This window comes from Capsella rubella, unplaced genomic scaffold (assembly GCF_000375325.1).
Source record: "Capsella rubella cultivar Monte Gargano unplaced genomic scaffold, Caprub1_0 scaffold_4, whole genome shotgun sequence".
Classification (NCBI taxonomy): domain Eukaryota; kingdom Viridiplantae; phylum Streptophyta; class Magnoliopsida; order Brassicales; family Brassicaceae; genus Capsella; species Capsella rubella.
The window spans coordinates 1,698,783-1,726,708 of record NW_006238920.1 but is presented as its reverse complement, the minus strand read 5'-3'; the positions used below and the strand labels follow the sequence as shown (position 1 = coordinate 1,726,708).

The window sequence follows — 27,926 nt, the reverse complement described above, 5'->3', positions numbered from 1 at the left end:
TTTTTATGATGAATATTTTTAAGTAAGTTTTGATTTTTATCAACAACATCATTATACAAAATGTTTTTACTTTAAAAAAAATATAAATGTTAAATTAAAATATGATGAAAACAAATAGTTTGTTTAAGGTCTTTTTGATAAAAAGTTTAAGTAAATTGTTTTGATTTTTTAACTAAACTTTTCATTATACACTATAGTTTGGTGTATAAGTTTAATATATTTTCACATATAGTGAGTTTAACACTTTAACGCATTAATCCATTAATACCCATATTTTCATGAGTTGGAATGGTTTGACATCCCTAGCTTCAAGTTTTAAGGGTTTCTATAATTATTTTGACTTCTAACCAAAAACTTTTCATCATACAAAATATTTTGGGTGGCATATTTAGATACGTTGAAATAACATGGCAAACTTTTCATAGCTTACGTTAAAACATAAATTTTAACCCACGTTTTAACGTATGAAGTAAAAATATTGCATGTGTTAAAATTTGTAAAATCATATCTTCTAATATAGAGTAGGGCTCGTCTAGGGTTATTTATTTTCAAATATTGTAAGAATGTTATATCCAAAGTATTCAAAAAAAGAATATAATTTTTTAAGTTGGTAAATTGTTTTTGTTGAACAAAATTATTTATGTATCATGCATATTTAAAAATTGTTATTAAACATTCATTATAAAAATCTAGTAATGTTAAATTATCGATCACCAAAAAAATTGTGAGCTATCACTATTTTCATAATATTACTATTAACAATTTTTTAAAAAAACTTATTTAGAAATTATACCCTAAACATGACTATACCATTATCCTTAAAAAAATTATTTCCTAACTTCCATTTTTTTAGAAAATCATTCTCGCATATTTTTTTACTTTGCAATTTATTGTATTTCTTAAATTTAATTAATTATTACAAAATTTGATGGTAAAGTTCTTATAAATAAACATCAATCCAAAAAAAATGAGTTATAGTGTCGTTGAGATAAGCATTAAGAAAACATTTTAAAGATGAAACTATACAAAATTACACATTTGAAAAAAAATAATATTTTAGAAATCATTATACTACAAATTATATTATTGAATTTTTTATCCTTAAACTTTTGTTATCATTATACTACAAATGAGATTGCACTATGACATATTACCTTTAAATGTAAAGTAAAATTAAGCAACATTTAAATATAAATTAAAAATTAAATAATTATAAAATATTTGTTATTTTAATAACACATTTATTCTGTTAAAACCATAATCTCGTTTAATTATACCAACTAAATCTTAATTCTCTTTTATAAATTGAAACCTTGTATTTGAAACTCTACATTGTAACCTTGTATAAATTGTGTAATTGAAACTCTACTCCTTATTTATAAACATAAATCGACATAACAAAACCCTTGTTTAATTGGAAAATGTAAATCACAATCCTCATTTATAAATCCAAGCAACCATATAACATGTTTAGTTGGTTTAGTTGTAAACTTTAATCCTTCTTTATAAACTAAAATCGTCATACAATATTTTTTTAATAGTCAATATTAAACCCTAAACTCTTTGATAAAACCAAACTGACATAACTAAAAGCTAGGTTAATAATTTAATTATAAGTAAAAAGTTCTCAGTATTTTAATTTTGTTTATATTTTTCTATTTTTATCTAATTTTTTCCAAAATAGACGTGTCACATTCCGCCATCTAATGTTTTACTTGACATATATCATAATCACGTGAGTTAATAACTATGAAAACCAAGTTTTACATAATTGTTAAATTTCCTGAATTTTTATTTTCTTCTTTCTATTTTGTAAATATTCTTTTTTTTGAAAACTAATTTATATATATTTTTACCACTAATTATCTGACACGTGTCAACATTTTATCGATCCAATTAACATGTGTCACGACCTTATTAATGGCTAACTTTGAAAACCCAACTTTATATAATAAGATATATCTCTCTTAAAATTCGTTATTAAACGTTAATTATAAAAATCTAGTAATGTCAAATTGACAATCACCAAAACATTTGGGAGCTATTTGTGAGCTATTCACCATTACTCATAATATTGCTAAAATATTTTAAAAAATCTTAATTTAGAAATTATCCTCTAAAACATGATTATATCATTTTGTAAAAAAATTTATTTCTTAACTTTCAATTTTTCAAAAAATCATTCTCAGACTATAAAAATTAATTAATTATTATTTAATATGATGGTAAAGTTCTTTCAAATTAACATCAATCTAAAATATGATGTTAAATACAAATATAGTCATTTGTAAATAAATTAATATAAACAATGCAAATAAACATAAAGATTCTAAAATAAATTATAGCATCGTTGAAGAAAACATTAAAAAATCTTTCAAATACGAATTATAAAAAACTACATATTTTCTTTAAAAATATTTTTGAAAATTACTATATTCCGATTTATTTTGAACTTTGTTATCTTTAATTTAAGGTAAAAATATTATTTTCGAAAATCTTTTATTCACCCTTATGTTTTAGACAATGAAATTTCTCAATGGCATAATACATTCATACAGAAATTAAAAATTAAACAAATATAACATATTATAAAACAAAAATCATGAATAAAATTATGTATTTAGTTAAAATCAAAATCTAATTTATTTGTAAAATGTAAATCCTAATTCTCCTTTATGAACCCAAACTGAGAAATAAGCTTGTTTAATTGTAAAACATAAATCTCACTCTTCTTTAATAAACCCAAACCGATAAATAATCTCGTTAAATTATAAAATCTAAACTATAATGCACATTTATAAACTCAATATATGACCCTTATAATTGTAAAACCTACAACTCGCAAAACAAAAAAATAGTTGAAAGAGAATTTTTGAGAAATACCCCTTTTGGTGTAACTCTTTTTAAAAATACACCAATTTTCTATCCATTTGAAAAATTGTAAACTTTTATATAGTTTATAAGGTACATCTGGATCATCATTACTATTGGGAGACTCAGTACAAATATTTATAAAGTTTTAAAAAGGTTCTCAACGGCATTTATAAGACTTTTATAAGGTTTTTATAAGGTTTAAAAAGTTTTAAATGTTTTTTAAATAATTTTTAAAAGGTATTTAAAAGGTATTTATATGGTATTTAAAATTTACACACATAGAAAGATAATTTGTGTCTAAATATATAAGCCTACATATTTTTTTATATAAATATCAATTTTTTACTTTTTAATTTATCAAAAATTAACCTTTTCAATACCACTTTTTAAAAATACCCCTATTTCAAACTTTATAAAAAAAAACCACTATAAATGTTGAAATTTATCCAAATATGTGTGTAAACTTATAAATATACACACAAATTACCTTTATATATGTTTAAATTTTTATATATCTTTCATAAATAGCGTAAAATAAATTATAAATACCTTTTAAAACCGTTATAAACCCTTTTAAAAACCACTTAAAAACCTTATAAAACTTGAAAAACGATTTAAAACCTTTTAAAACATTATAAAATATTTGTATCAAATTTCCAAGTATATAGAAGTACCTTATAAACCACATAAAACTTTATAATTTTTCATATTTAAACATGGATATTTTTGAAAATGTATAGATAAAGGAGGTATTTTTGAAAAGGGGTACACTAAAAGAGGTATTTCTCAAAAATTCTCTTTAATTTTTATAATTATTTTTTAATGTTGTTTAAAAATTATATTTGTATCTTAATATTAACAAAATTAGATATAACATGTTGCGACATCTTATGTTTTTACTTGACACTTATCATGATCACGTGAGTTGGTAAATTTAAAAACCAAGTTTCGACATATAATCTCGTTTAATTTATTAAACTTAAACCATAATTTTAGTTTATAAAGATAAACCATAATTATTATTCATCATTTATATACCCAAACTAACAAATAACCTGATTTAATTGTAAAATTAAAGTTTAAACGTTAATCCTCTTCTGTAAACAAAAACCGCCATATATTCTTGTTAATTATAAATTTTAAATCTCTATCTTATTAATAAACCAAATTGACATAACTGAAATTAGATTATTTGTTTAATTTTATTAATAATTTTTAATATATAATTATTTATAATATTTATTTTATATATTTTCTTTTTTGATAGGGTTTATAATATTTATATTTTATCCAAATATTAACAAAATTAGTTACGACACGTGTCAACATCTTATCGTTTATAATTGACACGTGTCACGATTTTTTTAATGGCTGACTTAGAAAACCAAGGTTTATATAATAAGATTCTTAAACTAGTTTAGTACCCGTCCGATGGACGGGTTATCTTTATTTAAACTTAAATTAAAATTAAAATTTATTCTAACTTATAAAAAAATAATTTCCAAATTTTTTTTTAAAAAATAAGAGAAATTAATTTCATTTGGAAAGAGATTTTATTTGGTTTGAAGTATCAAATAAACGTGTATATATTATATATATATATATCTTAAAATTCGTTATTAAACGTTAATTATAAAAATATTGTAATGTCAAATTGACAATCACCAAAACATTTGGGAGCTATTTGGGAGTTATTCACCATTACTCATAATATTTCTAAAATTTTTTTAAAAATCTTAATTTAGCAATTATCCTCTAAAACATTATTATAGCATTTTGTAAAAAAAAATTATTTCTTAACTTTAAATTTTTCAAAAAATCATTCTCTGACTATGAAAATTAATTAATTATTATTTAATATGATGGTAAAGTTCTTTCATATTAACATCAATCTAAAATATGATGTTAAATACAAATATAGTCATTTGTAAATAAATTCATATAAACAACGCAAACAAATATAAAGATTCTAAAATAAATTATAGCATCGTTGAGGAAAACATTAAAAAATCTTTCAAATACGAATTATTTAAAAAACTACATATTTTCTGTAAAAATATTTTAAAATTACAATATTACGATTTATATTGAACTTTGTTATCTTTAATTTAACCTAAAAAAATATTTTCGAAAATCTTTTATTCACTCTTTTGTTTTAGACAATGAAATTGCTCAATGGCATAATACATTCATACATAGATTAAAAATTAAACAAATATAACATATTATAAAATAAAATCATGAATAAAATTATGTATTTAGTTAAACTCAAAATCTAATTTATTTGTAAACTGTAAATCCTAATTCTCCTTTATGAACCCAAACTGATAAATAACCTTGTTTAATTGTAAAACCTATATCTCACTACTCTTTAATAAACCCAAACCGATAAAAAATTTCGTTTAATTATAAAATCTAAACTATAATGCATATTTATAGTCGATGCCATTTACTCTTCTCGCAAATCTTTTCAAGTAATCTTCGTTACCATGTAATAATAATAAAACATTTATTTGTCAAGAAAACACTATCGCCAACAATATATATGTTGTATATCACTTAAAAAATTAGTTTAGTGTTAAATTATATAGCTTTTATCTTCTAAAATTTGAATGATTATAGTTATGCTCAAAGATTATTATTGATAGAAGAGGTTTTAGATTAAAATCCCGCGCAACGCGCGGGTACACAATCTAGTACGTGGGGTAATAATTTTTAATATATAATTCTTTATAATATTTATTTTATCTATTTCCTTTTTCGATAGGGTTAATAATATTTCTATTTTATCCAAATATTAACAAAATTAGTTACGCCACGTGTCAACATCTTATCGTTTATAATTGACACGTGTCACGATCTTGTTAATGGCTGACTTTGAAAACCAAGGTTTATATAATAAGATTCTTAAATTCTTATATATATTAAAATTCGAAAATAAATTTAAATGCATGATTTTTTATTGGATACATATTATTTTGTAAAAAATCGCACTTATCCCGTGTAATATATTTTCTATCACGGTTAAATAGAACCGTATTTTTAGTTTACATTACCCATGCTTTTAGAAAAATGAAAATTACCAAACAAAGCCTTAATTCTTAATCAGGTGTGTAATTTGGGTGACCAAGTGCAAGAAAGAAACTAATTTCCAAGTTTGTAACGAAGCTGTTACATTTTATAGTACGAGACTACGAGTCATCAAAGCTTTACTAATTTTGTTAAACAAATTATTCGGAAAAAATGCTTGTACTGAAGTTTCATAATTTTTGCCAAATTGAACCAATAGTTTCAAAAATATAGAAAATGACATTAATAATAATAACATAAACTAGTGGACATAGTCACATAGATCTACATACCCCTTTTGTCCTTTACATTTGACTTGCGAAGACTTTGTAGTCTGAGAGACAAAACATACAAAAAAAATGTTTTATACATCTTTTGCTTTTGTGTGTTACAAAACTACACTCGGAATAGTTCGACTTATATTCATTCTATATATGGTCCATGCATACTTTGCAATAATAGACTTATTAGTATCAATGTATCATATAAGTGTATATAATCCATATCTTAAGAGTAGTATATACTAATATATCACAACAACTCGATCAAGAAGACAAAGTGCTGCTCAAGTTTACTGAAACCAATCGCTTAGACTAATCAACATTTCTACTTGGAAGATCCTGAAGTGATTAAGACAAAAGAACAGAATTAACATCACATTAACAACCCCTAAAGTACGCCATGTTACAGTCCCTTTTGTACGTTAGGAAACAAAAATACAACACCTTGGAGACTTAGAGACTTGGAGTCGTCGGTCTTGACTCAAGAGAGACGACATAATATAACAAACACAATAATGGGGCATGGAGTCTTTGCCTAACAACAGCCACTCTACACTTATCTTCAGCAAAGATCACGGCTATAAAAGGACCAACCAGTTTCATTTATAATTGAGTAACAATCTCATTACTTGTTGTATGTGTGTGTGAGAGAGAGAGGGTGAAATGAAGAACTTCTTGAATGTGGTGATACTTATCTTTTGTGTATGTCTCAATTGGTGTTATAATACCGAAGGAGGAGCTGAGGAAAAAGAGGGTGTAAAGGTTGATTCTTACACAATTCAAGCCAGCTCTCTATTTCCTTCTTCATCATCTTGTGTTCTTTCTTCAAAAGGTGATTATCATAACAACCCTCACTAGTCACTACTATATGAGGAAGAAAATAATTATTATATTGTTTTATTGTACTTTTTGTTTATAAAAATCTACTATACTTATCGATAAAAATATCATTTGGCATCTTAAATTCGAGTGTGTAATATACACCAATTATAAGTAACAATATATTTATGAATATATAACATATGTTACTATTTGAGTATATATATAAACATTATAATTTAAATTTATTCAATTAGATATTGATGATATTCAATTTTTATGTTTTTAGAGAAAAGAATTTATGATGATTGACTTTATTATTGTTAGGTAAATGTTGGTGTGTTAATAGTTAGTGAAATTTTTGTATTATATTAATTTGTATTTTTTTTATCATGATTTCTGATATATATGATTTGTTATGTTAATAATACAAAAACTGTTAGTATTTAGCAGCTTCTAATACCAAGTCGTCGCTTCGTGTGGTGCACCTGCACGGCCCGTGCTCGCATCTTAGGAGCAACAAAGATGCGAGACTCGACCATGACGAAATCCTCAGAGGCGATCAAGCACGCGTAGAATCCATTCGCTTCAAATTGTCCAAGAACAACTCAAACGGATCAGTCAGCACAACCAAGTCAACCGAGCTACCTGGTAAACTCGGAAGCACATTTGGTTCAGCAAACTACATCGTAACAATCGGAATCGGTACACCGAAGAACGACGTATCGCTAATCTTTGACACCGGAAGCGATTTGACGTGGACGCAATGCAAGCCATGTCTTGGGACATATAGGTGCTATACACAAAATGAACCAATCTTTGACCCTTCTTCATCTTCTTCTTACCAAAACGTACCGTGTTCATCTCCAATGTGCGAAAACGGTCCTCAAAGCTGTTCTGCTTCTAACTGCCTATACCGAGTCAAGTACGGCGATAATTCGTTTACCGAAGGATTCCTAGCCAAGGAAAGATTTACCCTAACGAACTCTGATGTCTTGGATGATGTTTACTTTGGTTGTGGTGAAAACAACCATGGGCTTTTCTTCCGTACCGCTGGGATTCTTGGCCTTGGCCGCGACAAACTCTCTATTCCATCGCAGACATCATCGACCTACAACAATATCTTTTCATACTGCCTACCTTCTTCCGCAAGTAACACTGGCCATCTTACCTTTGGCTCCGATGGCATCTCTGAATCCGTTAAATTCACCCAGGTTTCTTCCTTTCCAAGCCCATCCAACTATGGTATCGATATCGTAGGTATCAGTGTTGGCGACACGAAACTAGATATTACTCCAACCTCATTCTCGGAGAAAGGTGCTATAATAGACTCTGGTACCGTGGTTTCTCGCCTTCCTACTAGGATCTACGAGGAACTGCGGACCGTCTTTAAAGAAAAGATGTCCAGTTACAAGGCTACGTCTGGATACGAGATTTTTGATACATGCTACGATTTCACTGGCGTGGATACAATGACAATACCCAAGATTGCATTCTCCTTTGGTGGTGGCACTGTTGTAGAACTTGATGTGAATGGGATGCTTTATCCGTTATCCATGTCACAGGTTTGTTTGGCGTTTGCAGGGGATGATGATTCTCCTGCAATCTTTGGAAACGTTCAGCAGAAGACGATGGAGATTGTGTACGACGTGGCTGGTGGACGAGTCGGGTTTGCTCCCCATGGTTGTAGCTAATGATGATAAAAATGAGAGAGAGTGTGTTATGTAATTTAAGGGTTTGGCACATCAAATAATATGTATGTCTCAAATAATTACCCCAAAAATTAAGTGTATCCATGCTGTAGTTGCTTTCTATTGTATTATTCATAACTTTATAATTATGCGGGTTACATTAAGAAATAAATATAAACTATGATCCATAACATTTGAAGTCTATATACAAGTGTAAGTGGAAACCTCTTGGTCCAATGGTAATGCATCTTTAACAATGCATAGTTAAAGCCGTTCACCGTGATTTTAAAATTTGATGTATAAATATTAACCTAAGTTTGATGAATACAAGGAGCTTGCTTGGTCATAGCATCAGTTGTCACATATGCCGCTGCTCCAGGGTATACAAGAAATTGGAAAACTTGTCTTTTTGGGCTACATTATATTATGTATAGTTGTAAATTCGAGCTTTGGAACTCAAGTTGTTGAAGAATTGACTAAATAAAGATTAGGATAGACTAAATCCTCCTATTTTATCTTAGTTGTAAAACAACAAATCTCAATATTGATCCCTAAAACCAAAGGTAAAACAATAAAGCAGTCTACTAAACCCAAATATAGAGGTAACAACGATATAAAGTCAAGTTCAAATTTAGCCACCACAAATATAAGTAAATGTCTATCCACCATTAATCTTGAGCGACTCTTCAAGTCTGTATATATACCCAAGCTAATCGTCTTATTGCAAAAACTCAGGCTTTGAGGTTTGAGCGTTTACTATAGAAAAATAAGGGTAATAAATAAAAACACCCAAAGATGGGTCTCAAGGTCTCCTCTTCTCTCCTCTGTCTCACCATCTTACTCGGTGTTTCATCCATTGTATCAGCGGTTAACATAACCCGGGTGCTCGAGAAATACCCTGAATTCAGCAGCATGCTCGAGCTTTTTGCCAAGACCGAGCTCACGCCAATTATCAACAAACGTCAGACCATCACCGTGCTGGCTCTTAGCAATGATGCTATTGGTTCCATCTCTGGTAGACCCGAGGAAGAGATCAAGAACATTCTTATGAACCATGTGGTTCTTGACTACTATGATGAGCTCAAGCTTAAGGCTTTAAAGGACAAGAGCACATTGCTCACTACCCTTTACCAGTCCACCGGTTTGGGCCAGCAGCAAAACGGTTTCCTCAACTGCTCCAAATCTAACGGAAAGATTTACTTCGGGTCTGCTGTGAAAGGCGCTCCCCAAACCGCTGAGTACATCACAACAGTTTTCCGTAACCCATACAATCTTTCTGTGGTGCAGATCAGCATGCCCATTGTGGCTCCTGGACTTGGGTCTCCTGTTAAGGTTCCTCCACCACCACCCATGTCTTCACCACCAGCTCCATCTCCCAAGAAGGGAGCAGCCACTCCAGCTCCTGCACCAGCTGAGGAAGAAGATTACGCAGACTCTCCTCCTGGTTTAGCTCCAGAAACCGCACCTGCATCAGCACCATCAGAATCTGATTCACCAGCCCCGGCACCAGAGAAGTCTGGTAAGAAGAAGATGCCAGCAGCTGACGAGGCTGAACCACCTTCTTCTGCTTCCAACACTGGCTTGAGCTTTGGTGCTGTCCTTGTTCTCGGGTTTGTGGCTACCTTTGCTGGGTTCTAAGATGGGTTAAGACAGAGTGAGTCGAGCACAGTAAACTGAAAATGAGACTCGCCACATAGACAGAGGCATGGTGATATGAAGTGGATCAGATACACTAACACTTTCTACCCACATTATTGTACCTCAATCATTTATCATTAGGTAAAAATGTGATGTTCTGTCCTGTGAAACTTGTATTACCAAATTGTATCTAAATGTTTTGTCATCATCCATCTAATCCGTAACGTAATTAACACCAAACATAATCCACAATAAGTGAAACGAATTGCTTCAAACAAGCATTACGAAGATGACTTAACCGCAAACTAAATGAATCATTTCAAATCAACCAAATATATCAGAAAGTTTTAACTTGAATAAACTGCACAAAGCCGATCGAGCACTGCAAAAATGACAAACCCGAGGTTAAAGGGTCTACACCAAAACATCAAAATTAAGCCTAAAGGTCTTTGCAGTTGCTCTAGATAGTCAAATATTAAAGCCTATTTGCCGAGGGCTGAGGAAGAAACAAAAGACTCGGCATTGATAGAACCCTATTGTCATTTAATCTTCTCCACAATGTCCGTAATGACGTCTTCCATGTTAAGTTCCTTCATCGGTGTAAAAGGGCGCTTCATACCCTGCATAAGAAAGTCACATCATCTTCTATATAACTCTAGAAATTACGAACATGAAAGCAAACATTTTCTTATTGTATTCCTATTCACTTTAAATCTGATCTGATAGTTATTCTTATTTCAAACGACTTAGCACTCAATTTGAACCAGCTAATTAGATAAACAACACCAAAAGCCATTTTGAATGAAGCTGAGAAAACCTAATTAGTGGTCAGTTGACTCAGCAATTTCATCATCAATTTTGTGGGTTCTTAAGGATCAAAAATTGATTTCCAGCATAACATGAAAGAAACTGTGTTATGAGAAGTAGAACGGACAAGATGAGAAAACTCAATTCAAATGAAACAAGCCACTCACAGAAGTGAGTCCAATTAGTATAAGAACGAAGTAGCTTACCAAAAGACTGATAAACGTTTCACCGCCCTCCTCTCGAATCTCAAAGCAACCACGCCTTGGCTGTTAAAGCAGATCAAGAACGAAAGAATTAGCATAATAATGCACATATTGCATCAAACATCCTCAAACAATCAAGCATTTATGACAATACATATAAAATCTGCAGTAAAAAAGATTCACTACCTTTTCAGGATTCAGAGTAACAATGATGCCAGGAACAGCTTCCTCCAAACCTTCCTTCACCTCAGTAGCCCTCTCCTTGAATGATTTGCATTGTTTGCTTCAAGAAAACAACAACAAACCTTCACTAAGGTAACGAGACAGAGCATCATTCAAATACATTGGCTAAGAGTTCTTTCCTCAAACATCACCAAGCACAATCAAGATCTCAATTCAATCTAAGCACATTACTAGATCCTCTTCAGAATACAACACCTTTTAGCCTTATAAGCGAATTGGGTGACACATTGTGTACAAACAAGCAATATAAACAAGCAAGAAGACTTAAATTTCTCGGAATGTGTGAAAGATTCAAGTTCGAAACCCTAACAACAAGAAAAGAAAAACCCTAGAACACGAAATTTCCAACGCAGAGAGACAAAATCCCTAAAGATTAGCTTCAATCTCGCAGAACAAAAAGCCCTAAATACTCGCTTCGACATTTACCCCCAAATTTCTCCATACAAAAACCTAAAAGAAGAAGGATGAAGACATTTCGTTTACCAGTGCTCGATCACAATCTTCTTCTTCTCAGAGTCGTCATCTTCTTCTTTTTCTTCCTCTGCAGCAGCATCATCACCATCTTCCTCCTCCGCCGATTCCTCCTCCTCATCTTTCTCAACTTTCACAACGTCCTCCTCTTCTTCTTCCTTCTTTACCTTCTTGCTCGCTCCACCAGCCTTCGGTTTCGTCTTCCTTTTCTTCTCAAGAGACTCGAGGCTCACAAGCTTAGGAGAAGAACCGCTTCGTTGAGTATCGCTTCTCGTCTTCCGATCCATGCTTCGAAGCACTCTCGTCGACGTAGTCGCTACAGCTTTCCCTTTCCCTTTTCCATCTCCGTCAACCTTACTCTTCGGCGGCGCCATTTGTACGGAGGAGAGAGAGAGAGAGAAAGCTCCGTCGCCAAAAAAAACACCACCACACTAAATTGGCTTCTTTACTCTCTCCTCTCTGTAGATATTTATTTTTATTTTTTACGATTAGTTAAAAAGACGTTAGAGAGGGGTTAAAGAGTAAAGACTTAAAAGTTACCCTTGGAAGGACACGTCATCGTAAATTTGAATGGACGGTCAGGATTTAATATGGAGACTGACACTGTTACGATTGTGCGATCATATAAAAGGCGTGTGAGTGTGGTGACAAATGACAGTTGTGGTGGTGTGTTGGACGACATATCATCATTTTTAAAACACCGTGACGTCTCACTTTTAAAGATTAGCACTACGTACTGTTTTTGGTTTATCAATGAAAAAATGATTGCTGGAAATCGCACGCCGTGTCGTTTTTACAATTGGATTTCTCAAGAGTTGATGTAGTAGATGGGTTCTCGGAAATTGTAATTAACTAGATTGTGTACCCGCGCGTTGCGCGGGATTTTAATTTAAAACATCTTCTATCAATATTAATCTTTGACCATAACTATAATCATTAAAATTTTAAAAGATAAAGCTATATAATTAAACACTAAACTAAATTTTTAAGCGATATGCAACATATATATTTTTGGCGATAGTGTTTTCTTGATAAATAAATAATTTAATATTACTATATGGTAGCAAAGATTACTTGAAAAGATTTGCGAGATGAGTAAATGGTATCGACGACCAGCTCATGATCCTAATCGTAGATATTATTTACGATTAGATGTTGATACAAATATAACACCGTTCTATATAACCGAGCCTCATATACATTATTAAGTGTAAAGATACATATATAATATCATGTCGCTAGAGTAGGTTTAGCGAACTTGCTTTATCCATTGGAAAAAGTGCATGTGGTATAAGAGAACACTCGATCAAGTCATGAATGTGTCTATCTTATCTCATTTCTATAACTAACAGTTAAGCCCGATTTTGAATCTAGTAGTATGTCTTGAGTTTTAGAAAAACTCACTTCATTTCACACAATAAATGAGATCTCAAATATTTCAAAATTTAGTCATATACATTATTCTTTTAAGTTATAGTCATTTATATTCAATCGCTTTTAACTACTAATTCTTTTGTGATCTTCTACGATGCACTCGTTACCTATCGACATCTAGTTTATTTCCACTTTCTAATAACTCTTATGTAATATATATTGAAGTGTGAGTACGTTTTAAGACATCATAACAATTTATTCCTTAATAATAACCCATTTTGGTTTAAAAGCATTTGATTCAAATGATGGGATATCAAACTTTTTTTTCTTTTTGATTATGTTAGAAAGTTATAGTTCTAGTTGAGAATAAGTAAACTTTCTTTTTGAGATATGCTACTAAAATTACATATCACTTTACGTCTTACATGTCACTTTCTATATAATTTATTGTAAAACTCATGAATAATGTGAAAATTAATTATTTATTATTTTAGAGTATGTATAATAAAGTTTTTTTTTTTCATTTTTATATTTTTAATAGAATTTCACGGCATAAAGTGCGACCTTTCAAATATTTTCGTCTTAGAGTATTTTAAATTGAGTTTAGTAATCTTTTTTTTTTAGTTAAAGTTTTAAAATAAATAACAATATGTAATATTATTTTTAGAACTTATGTTTCACTTTAAATTTATTTTTCCTTTTTAAAATTCCAAAAGTAAAATTACAAACAAATTTTATTATTCTACCATGCATTTAAAATTTAGTTAAATTTTTAAAACACATTACCACATTTAAAATTCTAAAGTATGACTATTTTAAAGTTTGTTGTTGTTTAGAGTTTGAATCATACTATTATTACTAATAAAATTCTCATAGTATTGGTTTTACTATTTTAAATTTATTTATTTTACATATTTTTATTTTATTTTTAATTACTTATTTATTACCATGAAAAGAAATTCTATGTTAACATTATGTAAAATTCTTTTTTCTTTATCTTTATTTTAATTAATTATAAATAACGTATTATGCACTAAATGAACGTTAGGAAGTGAGGAAGTTGCAGAAAGGATATGCTAAACCTTTTCAGACTGAACTGTAACGCCTATATAATCAAAATAAATGTAAAATCACTGAAACTTAGTTGGGGGATAAGAAGCAATGGAACGGATTTTAGAATTTGTTAATATTTGTTAGAATTAACTTACGCGTGGATTTGAAAAGCAACAATCTCATGAGCGATTATTAAATCATATTGGGACTGAGTTTCTGAATTTTGATAAGCTGAAGTGGAAACGACAGAAATCCGTAGAAGAAAGAACGTAAGTGAGAGACATCATAAACATGTTAACTTATTTGGGCTTATATTATATTGGACTAAATAATTTGTTCCTTTCAATGTCATAGAAAATAAACTCAATTTAGATATAAAAGTGTTGAGGCTTAAATTTACAAACTAAGAGGCCAAAAATAATAAAATGATGAACAAAATATATGGGTTTAGATTATTTGTTGGGCTTGATACAAAATTTTTAAAAAAATGCTGATGTGGACAGCTTTAGAGGGAGAGAGAACTCTCTCATTATATATATAGATTATTTGTTACTTATAAAATATTTCAAAAATAACTAGATAGGGGTACAATTGGGTTTCTCAAAAGTTATATTCATGGAACACAATAAATATTTAAAATTAAAGTATTAGGGTTGGAATAGTCGTAGCGGCTAAGGCGGAAAACACCATAATTGGAATAAAACGTTTTTCATTCACTATTCAACAATTATTGTGAAAAGACCCGACCCGTTTTTTTTTTTTTTTAATTCATTAATTAATATTCTCATACCTAATAATTAACCTAACCGAATTAACCCAACAATAAATCATCATGCACAGCGGAATCATATTAAACCAACATCAATTAATCATAATATTAATTAATCAATCATTCAATAACCACAATTTACACCAGCAACCTAGCATGCCTCTAAACCATGTTCCAACAACAATTAACATATTCATAAACATAACAACTGAGACTCTAGATCATCCTGCTCTCCTCGCCATGATTTCACAGATCACACTTTACCTGCACCACAAACACAATGAGATGCGTGAGTATTATCACAAATACTCAGTGAAGCGATCCTCCCATCCACTGGGCTATACACACAAGCACTTAAGATCTAATCCATACAACAACAATGTCACAAACAGCCAAAACAGGCAATCAAAAGCACAACTATCGCTCACAGAAAACTGGTGTCGGTCGACACCACCACACTGGTGTCGGTCGACACTACCAAAAACAGGTGTCGGTCGACACCAAAATCTGGTGTCGATCGACACCACCAAACTGCACTTCGATCAATCGAATGGTGACGATCGACACCCTCCTGGTGTCGGTCGACACACACCCCCTGAAACGCATCCAACGACGATCTTAGCCACCAAAGAATCCCTATAGCACCCACACATCACCTCCCACGACGACACAACCCAATAACAATCACATAAGGCCGCACAAACACCAGAAAACATCACAAACACAAAGGATTCAATTCACAAGTCACATAAACACAAATCATGTAATCTTAACGCTTAGATAAGCCATAGTCACGCACTCACCTCTTTAAACAAGAAAAACAGCAACGAAAACAAAGAAGAACAAGGAATGATCTGCCTCTTCTAACACCACACAACACGGATTTAGCCTCTACTAGCCTTAAACCACCAAGAACACCACCAAGCACCACCAAAGACTCACAAAAACCCTCAGAAGCTCTAGAACCTTTTTTTTTATCTCTGTAAGTGTTAAAAAGCGACTGGGAAGAGACAACACACGACCTTCCCTCTTTTAAACACGACCTATGGTTAACCAACCCAAACCAAGGCTCAATTGAACCGACAATTTAAAACTTAAAACGTCAAAACCAAAATTACTAGTGTCGATCGACACCCGACCACGATGTCGATCGACACCACCCGGATTTGCAGACACGGGCGTTACATATTGTCCGTAATAATGCGGATAAAAAAAAACTAAAAAAAAACCAAATTATTATAATTGAAAATACTTTTTAGAGAATTAAAATTATTTGTGTATTTTTGTAATAAATTTAGTTAGGGTACTTTTTTTTTTGGTTAAAGATTTAAAGTATATTATAGTCAACACCACCGGTCAGCAACAGAAACAACAATTTTTATATATCAAAAGTAAGAAACTTGTAACACAAATGCATTCGATATAATATTTTTTCATTTTTTAAATTTCGATAGTTAGTATATGATATTTAGTTATAATCATTGTACTAATCGAAATTGTAACCATCACGTAATGATTAAACTTAACACAAGGTGTTTGGTTAGAGGCTGATAATCGAATAATGAAGATGTTCATTAATCAAGATAATCAAAGGTTTTGAAACGACCTTTGAAAGACTCTAAAACCTTTGAAACTGTGTTTATAGAAATTGGAAACACAAACTTTAGCTAAGAAATTTAGGCAAGTCAATACCATTATTGGGGATTGAGGTATATATACGTACGTGTCCATCTCGAAACATTGTTGCTTGCAAATTTGTACAAAGAATTATAAATTTAGGTAAAGACAAAATTTTCTTTATTTTTTTATAATAATTGTACGGTAAAAAATACCAGAATTATATATGAAGTGTGTTACAAGTAGCATACCAAGCATGATTTTCGCATCAATCAAATCCTTTTTTCCATGAATGTGTCATTTTCTGGATTAAGTAGATATGCTTATTTCAACTTGTAATTTACTAATAATATATAATTATATATTACATTTTTTCTCGTCAAATTTACTAGTTTCTTTTATGAAATTGTCAAAAACAGTTTTTAAAAGTTAAAATGGGTATCTTATAATCTTGTATATCGACATGCATGTAATATAACCACGGTCCACAGGTGGAGCTTAGGTTGTGATGATTGGGTCCGTTTGATACAACATCGATGAACGCTCTTTCACACACAGAAGTGGATATGAAACGTTCAGAAACAAATATATATATATATATGTATACATTATCAAATTCAATCACGTCACGTTGTAATAATCATTGTAGGTGTACACCATGCAAATTTTCATAATTACTAAAAGACGATAGAATAGTTTTGTTCTAAAAATAAATAAAAGTTGCTATAGAATGCAAAAATGAATCCAATACAATATTTTTGTGCACTACAATATTATTTATTAAAATTATATATATAATGGAATCTTCAAAATATTTATAATTCGAGCTAGAGTCTCTTTGTATTAACATGCATGGTTCTGAATTTGGGTTTGATTGGTTATAACGGAAGGAATAGACAAATTTGTCGGCGGTTTAGTCCACTCTATTTTTAAACGACGGACAAGGAATTACGGTAAACCAATTCTATTCGTATGTAAAGCGCTCTGTAGTTGGTCCGCGACTGTTTCTTTTTAGTGTTTTTGAAACGTACCATTACAAATTCAATTAGTGAATGATTAATAGAAAGCGGTTCGATCCATAAATAGTTTTGTCCGCTCGAACCGTTGTAATCATTTTAACCCATTTTTAGTATTAGATAATGCAAATTTACTTAAGCTTGTTTAATAAGCTACACTTTCTATAAATCTTATCGTAACAAAACTGTTTGGCCAATAATACACACGCGAAGGATGATGATATGATGATGGATGAGATGAATGTGTCGTAGTTTCTTGTACGAGTGAGTATATCTTAACATTTGAAAATCTTGAACTGTAAACAGATTATAACAATCTTTTTTACTAATTTCTTAATTTTAAAAAATCGTTATATACGTAACATTGATAGCTTCGGAGGAAACATTAAGACTGAAATGTACAAAGAACGGTAGGTTCCTTAATGATCGGGACATTCGTCGTCGTCGTTGATTATATAGACGCATTTCGTTTTCTTTACTTGAAGTGTTTGATAAGTTAAACCCTAGCTTAGCTCATATTTTTTTCTGGAAGACTACGAATATGATGAGGGAATTAAAATACTATAATATATATCTTCTCAAAGTATAATTTTCGTGTCTATTTTTCATCTCATAAAATTATAATATTCTAATGTAATTTCAACGAAAAAGGTCTAAAAATTAGATAGTTTTATAGTTTAAGTGATAATTGCGATAACTATTATACAAATGCTCTATTTTATGAAATATTAGATGTCTTTTACTATATAACCTCTATTGTTCAAGAATTTCTTGTATGTACTTTTGACGACTTAATTGTTTCTAATTATGAGCATATATGTAAATGTTCATAAAGCCTTCCAAGTTATGTTGTTGTTTTTGTTTCAAGTTATATTACTAGTTAGTCAAACCGGAATTAGTATGTACGCTTTTTTTTGGTCGGGAAAAATTATAATACTCTTACGACAACTTGGAAAAGTGTTTAGGGGGAACCAATATTGTGTCCGCAATATTTGGACCGTAAAAAATAATTATGGTTATACATTAAAAGTTTTATACCAAATGGTCTCGAAGTGAGACTACCCTAAAGTACTAGGTTTGATTTCCCAATTAGTATTGGAGCAAATTAATCTACAGGTTGTTGAATGATCAAATGAAATCCTTAAAGATACTATTGAAGGAAACTACAATTACAAAACACTCATCCATGTACTAATATATATCTTAGGTAAACTCATTTTATGTCGCAAGCTGAGATTAGACTAAAAGTAATTAACTACAAAATACACTCAACTTCTGTTACGAATTAAGCTCAGGCTAAGTGATTACAATTAGTTAAAGTCAACTTATGTATCATAAACTAAGGTCGGATTAAGTGTTTATGAGTATGAAGAATTAATTGAACACAAAACTTAGTATCAACATGAGCTTAACTATAGTAGTTCTATATATACTATTACCAAGAGTACACTCAACACTTTTCTCCCACAGACGAGGCCATATTGTAAATGAAGAATCTGACTCTATAATTAGGTAAATAAACACCTCCATATAATTCCACCGTCCACCTCTAGCTTGGAAACATTTTCGTAGTATTATGTACCATTTGAATATTTGTAAAAATTAAATCACAAAGTAGTAATTATAAGATCTAGACTATTTTGACTCTTTAATCATTGACCATTGGTTCATTTGCAAGCCAGTCATATAAAACAATTCGGAACATTTTGAAATGAGGACGAGCCTAGGAACAAAATGAACTGGATTGTGAGAGATACGACACACCAACACGTAATTACCTCGTATATGTATATAGAAGGAGACACACACTTATGGATGTGTATGAATGTATAAGGTAAGATGGATACACACTAAATGGAGAATTTCTTGACCAACTACACAAAATAAACAAAGGATAAAATTTGGACGTGAGGGGTTAAGTTGCATGTACCTTGTACTTGAAGACCCTTATTAGGTGAGAGCTTCATGCACACTCTCTCTTCCACATTTTCCTCTTCTATTATTAATTTCTACATTATCATTTCTACTCAATCTAGCTTTAATTATTTTATAAATAATCACATATTAAACACCGAAATGTAAAATTCTTACAAAGTAGTCTTCATTTCAAAAATATATATGTCTTTCAAACTTGGATGGTAATTAGGTTTCATAAACATGCCAACATAACTTAGAATTGATCATATATGTGTAACTATCTTTTAGAAATTAATCAATATAAAGGCAAAAACCGTGTTAGAATAATTGTACAATAATTGTTTTTTAATCACATGCACGACCAAAGTAATAAGAAAGTAAATAAAATATATAAAACCTACTCTTTGTCTTCTTCCTTCATCTTTTTTTCTCTTCTTCTTCCTTCATATTTTCCTCCATAGAATAGTCGCAAGTCATCCCTGTCTCCTTGATATATAAATACCACCAAAACCCTAATCTCATAAAAGTTTTGGTTGTCTCGTTTTTTCATCTTCCATACAAGTAAGCTCAATATCTCACCCTATACGACTTATCATATTTTTCTTGTTGTTTTTCTTCTATCATATTTATTCTTCCATTATTAGAACGTTAGGATCTATGTCCTCTCGTATACTCAAGGATGGTGAATCTTAAACATGTAACTATATGTGTGTTTCAAGCAGATATAGAAAGGTTCTTGGATCTGGACTAAACATCATATAAAATGGAACAAGGAGATCACCAACAGCAGAAGAAAGAAGAAGAAGCTTTGCCGCCGGGTTTCAGATTTCATCCCACCGACGAGGAGCTAATTTCGTATTACTTGGTTAATAAGATCGCCGATCAAAACTTCACCGGCAAAGCAATCGCCGACGTTGATCTCAACAAGTCAGAACCATGGGAGCTTCCTGGTACGTTGATTACTCTTAATCTTTTCTTCATACACACACATAAAGATCACATATATGTTCATATCTCTATGAGTATATGTGTATCAATATAGTTATACATATTGATATACATCGTTGATTTTTATTCAAAATTGGTATATATGACCTAATTTATTTGGGTTAGAAAATATCCGAAGCCATTTCAACATTAAAACCAAATATTTGTGTTTCTTCTACTTTAAGCATATGGTATACATACATGAGTAACATGTTATAAGTGAATAAATGAATCATGAAGTATTAAGAATATGCCAATTTTTATGTGAATGCGTATTGAGTACATCCTAATTGTATACGTATACACGTAAGTGTGTGTATGTAGTTATACTGGACAAGATATGATCATTCATATGGTAAAATGATCTTTCTATATTGGGAAGCATCTAAAAGTTCATTACACCCACTATATATATAATATTCCTCCTTACGAAAATGCAATAATATCATCATGAGTATATATCCTTGATTACTAATCGTAATTAAGTCGACTAATTAGTGCAAAACAAAACGAATGTACATTGGTTGTAATTCCTTTGTGTATATGTTACATATCCCTAGCTTCCACAATCTACAAAAGTCTTTTTCTTCTATCTACCATAAAATAGTGAATGCTAGATATATAGATGTAATCATGTACGTAATACATATATAATTTTCTTGTCAAGGTATTTTACTATAAATCTATGGAATAGTTTTAAGTTTCCTTAAAAAAAGATCCGTATATAAAGAGAGAAAAGAGTAACGTTAAGTGTTTAAAATAGAAAGTCACACGATGAAGTTTTCCTAACAAACATTAGTTACATTACATGAACCCAAGTCATGCATTCACTACCGTACGTACGTTAATTTCTCATCTACTTTGTTTTGTCTTTAGTTCCATCTATAATCCTGATTGATAAACTAACATTATCTTTTGTTTCAAATGTCTTTGGTTCCAAACTGAACCGAGACTAAGATAACAAAAATATTCAATAATCCACAAAATTTCGTATATATAGTATACTTATTTACGTTTTCATTTATATAGAAAAACAACTGTATTATTTTCTTACCGTTCATTATATTTATGAAATTTTCGTTCACGTTTTAAAAAATAACTTAACAACGTAACAAAATATTCAACTAAAACGTTTCCACTATATTATAATTTATTTCGTTATATTTACTATCGATCTAGCTATCATCAGAACCAGTGGCGGAGCTAGAAAATCGGATCATGAGGGTCAAAAACAAATTATAATAATTAATTATGTTATTAAAAAAATTTATAGGGGTCAATTGTGTTATATTACAAGGGTCAATTTGATATTTTTCCTAAAAATACATAAAATTTAAAAAATTCACCAGGGTCAATTGACCCTCGTACCACTACCCTACCTCCGCCCCTGATCAGAACAACAATACAAATCCTTTTAAAGAGTTACTTAGATCAATCGTCACATAAATAATACATTATCCTAGATTACAGAAGCAAAAACATTTTGATACGAAATATTTTGCGAAATATTTTGTTTTTTTTTTTACGATATTTATTAGTCAAATTTTATATATTAGTTAATGTTGCGAGTTATTCACAAAAGTTTCTGTTTGAGTGAATTGTTGATAGAGAAGGCCAAAATGGGAGGAAAAGAATGGTACTTCTTCAGCCTCCGGGACCGTAAGTACCCGACGGGAGTGAGGACGAATAGGGCGACGAATACAGGATATTGGAAAACCACAGGTAAAGACAAAGAGATATTCAACAGCACAACCTCGGAGTTGGTCGGGATGAAGAAGACTTTGGTCTTCTACAGAGGAAGAGCTCCTCGTGGGGAGAAGACTAGTTGGGTCATGCATGAGTATCGACTTCACTCCAAGTCCTCATATAGAACCTCCAAGGTATTATAATTCTTATTTTATCATGGTTATGATTTAATGTTTATAATATTTACACTAGGGTTAAGTGTTTTCACTAATCACAAATTGAACCAACTTGTTTCACAAGATGAACATATATATAAACTTAATAATTCTTATTTCGTTGTCCATGATGTAACATGTATATGCAGCAAGACGAGTGGGTAGTGTGTAGAGTATTCAAGAAAACAGAAGCAACCAAGAAATACATAAGCAGCAGTAGCAGCAGCACAAGTCACAACCACAACCAAAACCACGCAAGAGCCTCAATACTATTAACCAACAACAATAATCCTAGTTACTCATCAGACCTCCTTCAACTCCCACCACATCTGCAACCACACCCGAGCCTCAATATCAACCAATCTCTCATGGCTAACGCGGTTCACTTAGCCGAGCTTTCAAGAGTCTTCCGTGCCTCCACAAGCACCACCATGGACTCTGCTCATCATCAGCAGCTGATGAACTATAACCACATGCCAATCTCAGGGCTCAATCTCAACCTTGGCGGTGCACTGGTCCAGCCGCCTCCTGTTGTGTCGCTCGAGGATGTTGCAGCGGTTAGCGGTTCGTTCAATGGCGAAAACGGGTTTGGAAATGTGGAGATGAGCCAGTGCATGGACTTGGATGGATACTGGCCATCTTATTGATCGGTAATTGTCAGTTTTAAGTTATGGTTCTTACATTGTTTGCATTCGGAAGAAAATTCCCATTCACTTGTTGGTAAAACTTTTTTGTTTGTTTTTATTATTGCATTTGTTTACCTATTCTAGGAAGATATCAAGAATCTAAGACTAGTCAAGCCAATTATGGTGTGACTCTTATGATTTTTAGTTCCAAATAAAATAAAAAGCTGTAACAATTCCACCAAATTTGATTTTGATATTTGAGTAATAAGTTTCAAAAAGATAGCTTTTGAAAGAGTAATGGAGCAAGTCCCAAATCTATTATCCACATAAATCACAAAATACACAAACCAAGCCTTTACTAGATTTCCTCTAGATGTCTAATCTTCTCTGTATAAAAAGACTGAAAATTTTATATCCAAAAGGCATCTCAAAAACAGAGAGAGAGAGAGATAGATAGAGAGTGAAGAAACACCTTTGCACAGCGAGCTTAAACCATAAGATACCTCTAACATAAGCTGTTTCTTTCCATACATAACGAAGAAAACATATAGACTGTTGCTGAGGCTCAAAGAGAACGCATCAAAATCCGTCTTTACCTGCAAGAGCATAGAGAAAAGGTCAAGACAGCTTGACACAAATCATTCCAACGTTTAAACCTCAGTCACTAGTCATGAATAGCTTTTAACACTATATGACAGCGTTTTGGATTTAACATAAGGACTAGGATTCAGAAACGGGACACACTATCCATACATCAAACATCAAACATCAAACAGACTCAAGTCTATAGATAGTAAGTTCTGACCTGGCCTATGACTTAATCGACCTATCCAGCGACTACATATTCTTTGTTTATGATCCATTCTGCGACTGCGTATTTAAGCAGAATGTGAGATGTACCTCTAATATTTATAGTACGAGGAAGCGACAACTGAGGCCTGCATGCGACTTCACTTATCAGAATGACCCCTTTTGGCCTTACGGCGAGTATTGTGATGAGGCTGCCGGGAAGGTTTCTTTGTCTTTGTGCTACAATAAACATATAACATACCAACTAAAGGTCATTTGGTGGTATCAAAGTATCTATGAAAATTAGAGAACAATATAATGAAAGTAAGTAATATCTTATATATAATGATTTGGTTTTAAGTAACTTGCCAGACGAGCGAACACAGAAATCTGTATACTATGAAGATGGGTAATGCCAACAAAGCAGAGGCCTGCAGTGAACAGTTTTCAAATTTTTGGTTGAGAGGCAAAACAACAAAAAAGCATTGTGTCTTAGAGTGCAAGACCAGAAAACATACCGTAAACCAAATGAACTCTTTGGTGGCAAAAGGTTCCAACAGCTCATGGCTCTTCAATTTGCTTTCGACATTGGCTTGAAGCTTCACAGATAGACACACTTATCAGCTTAAACACACAACATATTCCTTTAGAAATGGTAGTATTCATAACTAGAATATCCATCTAATATACACCGTGCTTCCCATTCTGACCTGATGGTGATACGTTGAGGCAGATTTTAGGAACTCTTTGTAGAAGTGAATAGCCTTCTTTGTGTAAGGCTTCATGGTAGCTCTCACCTTATCAACATGTGGTTTTGTGGCCGTGGCTACTTGATCAACATATGGCTTGCTAAACTTTTTAGCCTCCTGGAAAGCAAAAACAAAACGCATTAAGTAGATATTGTCATCAACGTTGATGCTGAAAGATTAATATACAAGAAAATTAATAGATGGAAAAAGAAACAAAAACTTCACCTGGTAATAGGGATCTACATGTCCTTGAAATTTAACAATATGTGGGGTAACTGCAGTCTTGGAAGCATGGTAAGCCTCTTTCGCTTTGGTAGATAGTGTTTGCACGTGTGGCTCAACATGTGTTTTAACAGTCTCTTTTATGGCTGGAATATATTTCTGGAAATAAAATTGCATAAGTATAACCATAAGAGCCACATGAGTTAATACACATTGGCTGTAAGCTGCTTACATTTTTAATATTAGCTATGTGTGGTTTAGCCCATTTGTCAGCTTGATTTTTCGCATGTGTCACCTAATAAAAAATCAAACTTAATTAGAAAAAAATTTCCTTCAATAGACATGTATCACCATTCAGATGGATAAACAGTACCTTATGAGTTACTTTCTCCATAACTGGTTTTCCGTGGGCGTCCCAATGTATCCCAGCAACAGTCTGAGTCCAGAAAGTGTCGATATTAGTTGAGAAAATATATTGTGCCAGAAGTTGTAAGAGATAGACTCTAATTACCTGAAATTTAGTCCAGTGTACAACAAGCCAAGGAGGAAGCCATGCACCATGAACGTCCATCAGTTCCCTAGCCTTTGTGGTTGCTTCATGCTTTGTCCGCAGCATTTCTTCCTATAAGTTAAGTTTGATAAGATTAAAAATTGATGACAGAAACCAAAGTCGAGGATAACTAAACTTAATCCATGAGCATCATCATACCTCTGAAATTTTAAGAGCTCGCTCAAGTTTTCGAATTTTGCTCTTCTGCTCTTCTTTTGTCTTGTGAAGCTGCAGGACTATCTTGTTAAATTTGACAAAAACAAAAAGCACACATGCATACAATTCCAGTTTCTAAATTGAAACCAAACATTGACAATAAAAAGGAGTTGTCCTGCAGAACAATAATATAACTAGGACACAAAAACTCCAAAGGAAAGACCAAACCACGAGACTCAGTGCTGGTAACATTCAATTTACTTAAAATCTTAACCAAGTCCAGCAAAAGATAAAACAAGGTAGATAAAATAAGAAGAATCGATTACTTTGCCCTACAATGAAGCTATATAAATGATAATAAAGTGTGTCACGAGAAAAGGAACCAAGGGATGTAAAGAACATACTTTCTCCACTCTCGAGTTCAATTCATTCAGCTTTTTCTCGGCTGCAATACTCCGCGCTTCTGTCGATTCTTTCTCCTTGTCCTTTTGCTCCAGAAAGTTCTTGAGTACCTCAACCTGAATTCAGAAGTATAATGTTGGAACTTGAAAGTAAGAACTTAGCAAGTAACATACACATACAAGTTGAGTTCTCAAAATAAAGATCTAACCTGCTTCTCTAATTCATCAGCTCGTGCTTGAGCTTTACTCAACAGTTCCACAGAATCTGATGAACCTTTTTTCTAATGAAGAAAAAAAAAACAATCAATGACTCCAAAAATGAAAGCAAGATTACAAATCTACACAAAGATGACTGAACAAGGAAAAAATTGAAGTGAGACAATACTATAATAAGATGCATGCATATTGCATACCCTTAGAGATGAAACCTCAGTCTCCAAAGAAGCAACTTTGTCTTGCTTCTCTTGAAGAAGCTTCTCCTTCTCTGCTACTAACTCCTCTCTCCCTTTAAGTTCTTTGGTTTTCTCATCAATTTGAGATTCTTCACCAAACCAAAAAAAACGACAAAAATCAAATTGAGAATTCGCAAGTTTTCACCAAAATCGAAGTAACTGTAAGATTCCGAGTGTAACCTAGGGCACGGATTTTAGCATTAAGCTGATCCAATTCGATTTCACCACCGTCGGATCGGGGTTTCGTTACTTCGCCGCCGTCGATTCCAGCGTCGGCAAAGACACAAACGGTGAAATTGAAAACCAAGGCGAGAAATAGTAACAAAGCCACGAGTTTCGCGGCAGCCATGTCGGAAAAACACTGTACTAATAAAAACAAAGAAGATGATCTCGCCGGAGATTTGCCAACAACACAGAGATTTTTCGTTGTTTGATCAAAATTGAACACACACCGATTTGTTTTTTTTTTTTTTGGTTTTCTTTCTTTTTTGATGATTGGAGAAAGACGACAAGTTTTTTTTGGTCTGTGTGTGATGAGAATGTGGTTTCGTGACTGACACGTGGCGATATTCTCAGGATATGGAAAAGAAAACTTACTCCTGAAGGTAAAGTAAAAAGTATAAAGACACTTTGTAGCCCTGTGCAAAATATTCGTTAGATTCGTTTCGATTCGATTCGAAAAATTCAAAATCTATAAGATATTGAACCGAATCAAATATGAAAATATAGTATTCGTAAAAACCGAAGCAAATAACAAATATTGATTTTCTTAGTGTCGAATATCCGCTTCGCTTCGTATATTTATATATATATGTATTAATATAAATCATTTTATAATATATATATATATAATATGTGTATTTATAGATTTGGGTATATATCTTATAGGCTTATTATTCAAATTATTATATTTTGGTCCGTTGGTTTTTTTGCTAAATGTTGTTCTTAAGCAAATAAAACTTTATTAGAAAATCAATATTAAAAATAAAATGTGAGAATTCTATGGATGGTGGTTACATTTTCTTCTTATTTTGAAAACATGTCAAACAAGAACCTCTAATATCTCATATTTTGTACTTTATATTTGTGTACTATATGTTTTTAGTTTTTAAAAAAATTAGATGGGTCGAAGCGAAGTGAAGCAAGTAATTCGCAAATATTACGAAAAATATTTGAATATTCGAAGTTCCGAATACTCGAAAATTTACGAAGCGAAGCAAATAGCAAAATCAACTATTCGGTCAAAGCGAA

The 27,926-nt window shown here is 31.7% G+C and overlaps 5 protein-coding genes across 7 annotated transcripts; 3 read left to right on the top strand and 2 right to left on the bottom strand.

Annotated features, from left to right (window-relative positions):
* Positions 1-6,609: 6,609 nt before the first annotated feature.
* LOC17888079 (aspartyl protease AED1) lies at positions 6,610-8,913 on the top strand. Of its 2 annotated transcripts, none has more exons than XM_023784503.1 (2): positions 6,610-7,056; positions 7,494-8,913. In XM_023784503.1, exons 1-2 carry the CDS (start codon positions 6,888-6,890, stop codon positions 8,735-8,737), a joined length of 1,413 nt encoding a protein of 470 aa, XP_023640271.1. In that variant the 5' UTR covers positions 6,610-6,887; the 3' UTR covers positions 8,738-8,913. The 2 variants fall into 2 exon arrangements, with proteins under 2 accessions (XP_023640271.1, XP_006294147.1); XM_006294085.2 differs by having other exon boundaries at positions 6,612-7,056; positions 7,497-8,913.
* Positions 8,914-9,456: 543 nt separating this feature from the next.
* On the top strand, positions 9,457-10,763 carry LOC17890218 (fasciclin-like arabinogalactan protein 3). The gene has a single exon (XM_006296130.2). It carries the CDS (start codon positions 9,530-9,532, stop codon positions 10,370-10,372), a length of 843 nt encoding a protein of 280 aa, XP_006296192.1. The 5' UTR covers positions 9,457-9,529; the 3' UTR covers positions 10,373-10,763.
* Positions 10,690-12,548, bottom strand: LOC111831238 (DNA ligase 1). Its single transcript, XM_023785217.1, has 4 exons — positions 12,109-12,548; positions 11,569-11,665; positions 11,386-11,445; positions 10,690-10,992 (listed from the first exon to the last, which is right to left on the bottom strand). The coding sequence occupies exons 1-4, from the start codon at positions 12,468-12,470 to the stop codon at positions 10,912-10,914; spliced, it is 600 nt and encodes a 199-aa protein (XP_023640985.1). The 5' UTR covers positions 12,471-12,548; the 3' UTR covers positions 10,690-10,911.
* Positions 12,549-20,319: 7,771 nt separating this feature from the next.
* Positions 20,320-23,599, top strand: LOC17887849 (protein CUP-SHAPED COTYLEDON 1). Its single transcript, XM_006296276.2, has 4 exons — positions 20,320-20,403; positions 20,565-20,792; positions 22,438-22,709; positions 22,880-23,599. The coding sequence occupies exons 2-4, from the start codon at positions 20,606-20,608 to the stop codon at positions 23,375-23,377; spliced, it is 957 nt and encodes a 318-aa protein (XP_006296338.1). The 5' UTR covers positions 20,320-20,403; positions 20,565-20,605; the 3' UTR covers positions 23,378-23,599.
* Positions 23,600-23,654: 55 nt separating this feature from the next.
* On the bottom strand, positions 23,655-27,150 carry LOC17889855 (protein MLP1). Of its 2 annotated transcripts, XR_002834236.1 has the most exons (14): positions 26,856-27,150; positions 26,637-26,764; positions 26,433-26,504; positions 26,227-26,340; positions 25,826-25,894; positions 25,628-25,738; positions 25,490-25,552; positions 25,349-25,411; positions 25,120-25,275; positions 24,856-25,011; positions 24,664-24,744; positions 24,515-24,576; positions 24,257-24,385; positions 23,655-23,952 (listed from the first exon to the last, which is right to left on the bottom strand). XR_002834236.1 is itself a non-coding variant. In XM_023784057.1 (13 exons), exons 1-13 carry the CDS (start codon positions 27,022-27,024, stop codon positions 24,307-24,309), a joined length of 1,323 nt encoding a protein of 440 aa, XP_023639825.1. In that variant the 5' UTR covers positions 27,025-27,150; the 3' UTR covers positions 24,256-24,306. The 2 variants fall into 2 exon arrangements, 1 of the variants encoding a protein (XP_023639825.1); XM_023784057.1 differs by lacking the exon at positions 23,655-23,952 and having other exon boundaries at positions 24,256-24,385.
* Between the last annotated feature and the right edge of the window lie 776 nt (positions 27,151-27,926).

Coding starts and splice junctions, on each gene's coding strand:
- LOC17888079 (XM_023784503.1), top strand. CDS start 6,888: ATGAAGAACTTCTTGAATGTGGTGATACTTATCTTTTGTGTATGTCTC. Junction 7,057..7,493: donor TTGTGTTCTTTCTTCAAAAG/GTGATTATCATA, acceptor GTTAGTATTTAG/CAGCTTCTAATACCAAGTCG.
- LOC17890218 (XM_006296130.2), top strand. CDS start 9,530: ATGGGTCTCAAGGTCTCCTCTTCTCTCCTCTGTCTCACCATCTTACTC.
- LOC111831238 (XM_023785217.1), bottom strand. CDS start 12,470: ATGGCGCCGCCGAAGAGTAAGGTTGACGGAGATGGAAAAGGGAAAGGG. Junction 11,666..12,108: donor AAGATTGTGATCGAGCACTG/GTAAACGAAATG, acceptor GTTTTCTTGAAG/CAAACAATGCAAATCATTCA. Junction 11,446..11,568: donor TTACTCTGAATCCTGAAAAG/GTAGTGAATCTT, acceptor CTGCTTTAACAG/CCAAGGCGTGGTTGCTTTGA.
- LOC17887849 (XM_006296276.2), top strand. CDS start 20,606: ATGGAACAAGGAGATCACCAACAGCAGAAGAAAGAAGAAGAAGCTTTG. Junction 20,793..22,437: donor AGAACCATGGGAGCTTCCTG/GTACGTTGATTA, acceptor AATTGTTGATAG/AGAAGGCCAAAATGGGAGGA. Junction 22,710..22,879: donor CCTCATATAGAACCTCCAAG/GTATTATAATTC, acceptor ATGTATATGCAG/CAAGACGAGTGGGTAGTGTG.
- LOC17889855 (XM_023784057.1), bottom strand. CDS start 27,024: ATGGCTGCCGCGAAACTCGTGGCTTTGTTACTATTTCTCGCCTTGGTT. Junction 26,765..26,855: donor TGCTAAAATCCGTGCCCTAG/GTTACACTCGGA, acceptor GGTTTGGTGAAG/AATCTCAAATTGATGAGAAA. Junction 25,895..26,226: donor TGAACTCGAGAGTGGAGAAA/GTATGTTCTTTA, acceptor ATAGTCCTGCAG/CTTCACAAGACAAAAGAAGA.